The sequence below is a fragment of the Toxorhynchites rutilus genome, chromosome 2 (genome assembly GCF_029784135.1).
Source record: "Toxorhynchites rutilus septentrionalis strain SRP chromosome 2, ASM2978413v1, whole genome shotgun sequence".
NCBI lineage: Eukaryota > Metazoa > Arthropoda > Insecta > Diptera > Culicidae > Toxorhynchites > Toxorhynchites rutilus.
Window position 1 is genome coordinate 71,027,456 of NC_073745.1, and position 3,136 is coordinate 71,030,591.

At 37.6% G+C, this 3,136-nt stretch overlaps 1 protein-coding gene across 1 annotated transcript; it reads left to right on the forward strand.

The window, feature by feature from the left end:
* The first annotated feature begins 1,265 nt into the window (after window positions 1-1,265).
* LOC129768852 (glycerol-3-phosphate phosphatase-like) lies at window positions 1,266-2,640 on the forward strand. The gene is made up of 4 exons (XM_055770790.1): window positions 1,266-1,407; window positions 1,466-1,586; window positions 1,644-1,804; window positions 1,863-2,640. Exons 2-4 carry the CDS (start codon window positions 1,490-1,492, stop codon window positions 2,523-2,525), a joined length of 921 nt encoding a protein of 306 aa, XP_055626765.1. The 5' UTR covers window positions 1,266-1,407; window positions 1,466-1,489; the 3' UTR covers window positions 2,526-2,640.
* The last annotated feature ends 496 nt before the right edge of the window (window positions 2,641-3,136 follow it).

Below are 3,136 nucleotides of genomic sequence, written 5' to 3' on the forward strand. Positions count from 1 at the left end.
GTTACGTTTCATTACATATATACATATTTAATATTATTAACATATGTATTTCTTTTCTTCATAGAGACACGAGAGAACAAAATGCGGATGAAATGGGCTGGTGCTACCGACACTCCCTAAATAATGCAAACTAGAGCGATGCAGCAGGAAGAGGAACGGGAACTTTCCTCGTGTACGCTGCTCATAGAATAAGTTATATATTATTATTATTATGTATTCTAAATATGTGGAGTTAAATGTAATCAAATAGAATTTTTAAAATTAAAAATGATTATTAAAAAACATTTTTATTATCCCTGATGATTATCTCTCACAAATGAGAAGCAAAATTTTCACTGATATTGCACCAATGTTGGACCAACAAATCGTAGTTTTTTTGACGTTTGTGCCTACCATTTTTCTTTCGTAATATGTACCAATGATTAGTAGGGTAGAAAATGACTAGAGAATTGGTAACATGTACCAAAAAATTCGTCGTATTTACTAACTATTCCTCTCAGTATGGATATTATTCTTTGCATTCAACCAATGTCCTGGAAAAAAGGTAATGAAGATGGGAGAGTTTCGAATGACATAGTATGCGCTGCCAAAACTATTTTTCAAATAGTGACGTCAGTTGTCGTGTTTATCTTTGATTGCCCACCGCATCCGTGTGAAAATGCTTTTTTCAATAAGTGTGTTATCAATGAAAAACATACATTTTATTGATGTTCCCGCGTATTATTAACATAATGTGATAGCGTGCAGTGGAAATTTGTGAAATCACGACGAAGGGAACCAACAAAAGTGAAATTTTAGTGAAACATTTTCACTCCCCCACGGCAATAGAAACAAACGAACTTTCCTTTTTCTAACGATACCATATTAATATGACTATGGCTCTCAGTGTGGGTGTGCATGATGTGAGAAAATAGTGTTCAATTAAGCAGCGTTTCACTGAATATGTTACTGCTTTCGAAGATTAAAACTAAGACTACTCTCTGGTTTTTTAAAACCATATTAATAAGGGAAATAGGCCACAATACAATTGTCATCTGTTTAAAGACAAAAAATTGCAAGATTTCATTAGAAATTTGGCACAAACCATCATGAAACCGTGAGTATTTCGAACATTGTTTTGTTTCTTCCATATACACTTCGTCAAGAACGCAAATAATTACGAAACCATATTTTGGTCGCCAATACAAATATACTTCGCCTACTGCTTCACCTCTATATGTACATCATTGGCATTCAACAGTTACAATGCAGTGTGTCATTCAATGACAGCTCCAAGGTCAAGTTTGTTTCGATTCATATTGGAAACGAACATGTATTTCCTAGACATTTCTATATCGTAGACAAATTTTATTTTATCTTGTAATAACTTATTACTAGCACATTTTACGAAAGTTCTAATCATTCTCTGTAAGTGAGATATCTTTGTGGGTATTAGTCCATCTTTATTCAGTTCTTTTTGTTTCAGAATTAAAACTCTCAATCCTGAATCATGTATTCAAACTCCGGAACCAATCTTGCCTCTCTAAGCCCGTCCGAGATCAAGGACTGGATCAACACATTTGATACCGTGTTAACCGATTGTGATGGTAAGAGTAATCGTGAGCTAATGGTTTTCTAAACTATTGATTCTGATCGTGTGATAGGTGTAATTTGGGTGGACAACACTCCTTTGCCGTTTGCAACCGATGTCATTAACAAATTCATCGAAAATAACAAAAAGTTATTTTTCGTCACAAATAATTCCACCAAAACTCGCAATGAATTTGTGGCGAAATCTAACAAATTAGGATTCAATGTCGGCTTGGTAAGATGTTTGAATGTTTTTGCATGAAATCGCAACTAAAGCATCGTTCTATTTCAAGGATAATATTATTTCCACTGCATACCTAGCAGCCCAATATCTGAAGGCTAAACATTTCGATAAAAAGTGCTATGTAGTGGGGACAACCGGTATCACCAGAGAATTAGACGCTGTCGGCATACGACACACGGGAGCCGGGCCGGATGTTCTACAAGGAACACTAGGCGAAGCTGTCCACGCGTTTCAACCAGACCCAGAAGTTGGCGCGGTCGTCGTTGGCTTTGATGAGCATTTCAGTTTTCTGAAAATGATGAGAGCTGCTTCGTATCTCAACGACCCGGAGGTGCTTTTCATCGGTACAAATACCGATGAACGATTTCCGATGCCGGATTGTGTTATCCCCGGAACGGGCAGTATTGTGAATGCCGTGACGACGTGTGCTGAAAGGGAGCCCATCGTTATGGGGAAACCAAACAAGCATATCTGTGATATCTTGGAGGAGGAGTACAAGGTGGATCCGAAACGGACCTTGATGATCGGCGATCGATGCAATACGGACATTCTGCTGGGGAAGAATTGTGGCTTCCAGACTTTGCTGGTCGAAACAGGCATCCACAATGCTGCTGATATTGAAAAGTTCGCACAGTCAAATGATCCTGACGTTAGGAAACTTGTGCCGGATGTGTACACAAGCAAACTTGGGGATTTGCTTCCCTATCTGTAGCGTTATATGTTATAGAGACAATGACAAAATCAAGCTATGGCGATAATTATCTGTTGATATTCATGCTGCTTCAAAACCGTTTTGTTTGCAATAAAAATGCATTTGCTGCGAATTATTCTCTCTTGTTTTATTTGATTTAGGACTAGGTTTTTTTTCTGGGAGAGTACCATTTAAAAAATTATAGGGGATTGCATCCAAGACACAGCTGCTTAGGACGTAGAACTACGCATTCGCTCTTGTTTATCGTTTCGAACATTATTCATAAATGCAAAGAATTTTCATAAATCACTCTTTATTAGATTAGTTCCGATGAGCCTGAAAAGGGTAAATCATTAACCCTTGGCTTCGTAGAAGCAGCGATTCTCGCTTACCTTTGCGAGAACAATACACGAATGTTGCAATTTCATCATGTCAATGCACGCATTGCACTGAGTATTCATCGCGCTCCCGACGGTCTATTTCGCATTTGACACACACACTCGGTCATATGCGATTAAATATTTGTTCCACCAGCACCCACTGTTACTCCACATTCCTTTACCACTTCAATATATCTTTAGCAACCCATAAAAACAACAAAAATGAAAATATTTGCAAGTAAAAATTATCGT

Bases quoted from the DNA above. Each gene is read 5' to 3' on its own strand.
- LOC129768852 (XM_055770790.1), top strand. From the start codon at position 1,490: ATGTATTCAAACTCCGGAACCAATCTTGCCTCTCTAAGCCCGTCCGAG. The intron at 1,587-1,643 runs GTAAGAGTAATC...ATCGTGTGATAG, and splicing joins CGTGTTAACCGATTGTGATG to GTGTAATTTGGGTGGACAAC. The intron at 1,805-1,862 runs GTAAGATGTTTG...TTCTATTTCAAG, and splicing joins TAGGATTCAATGTCGGCTTG to GATAATATTATTTCCACTGC.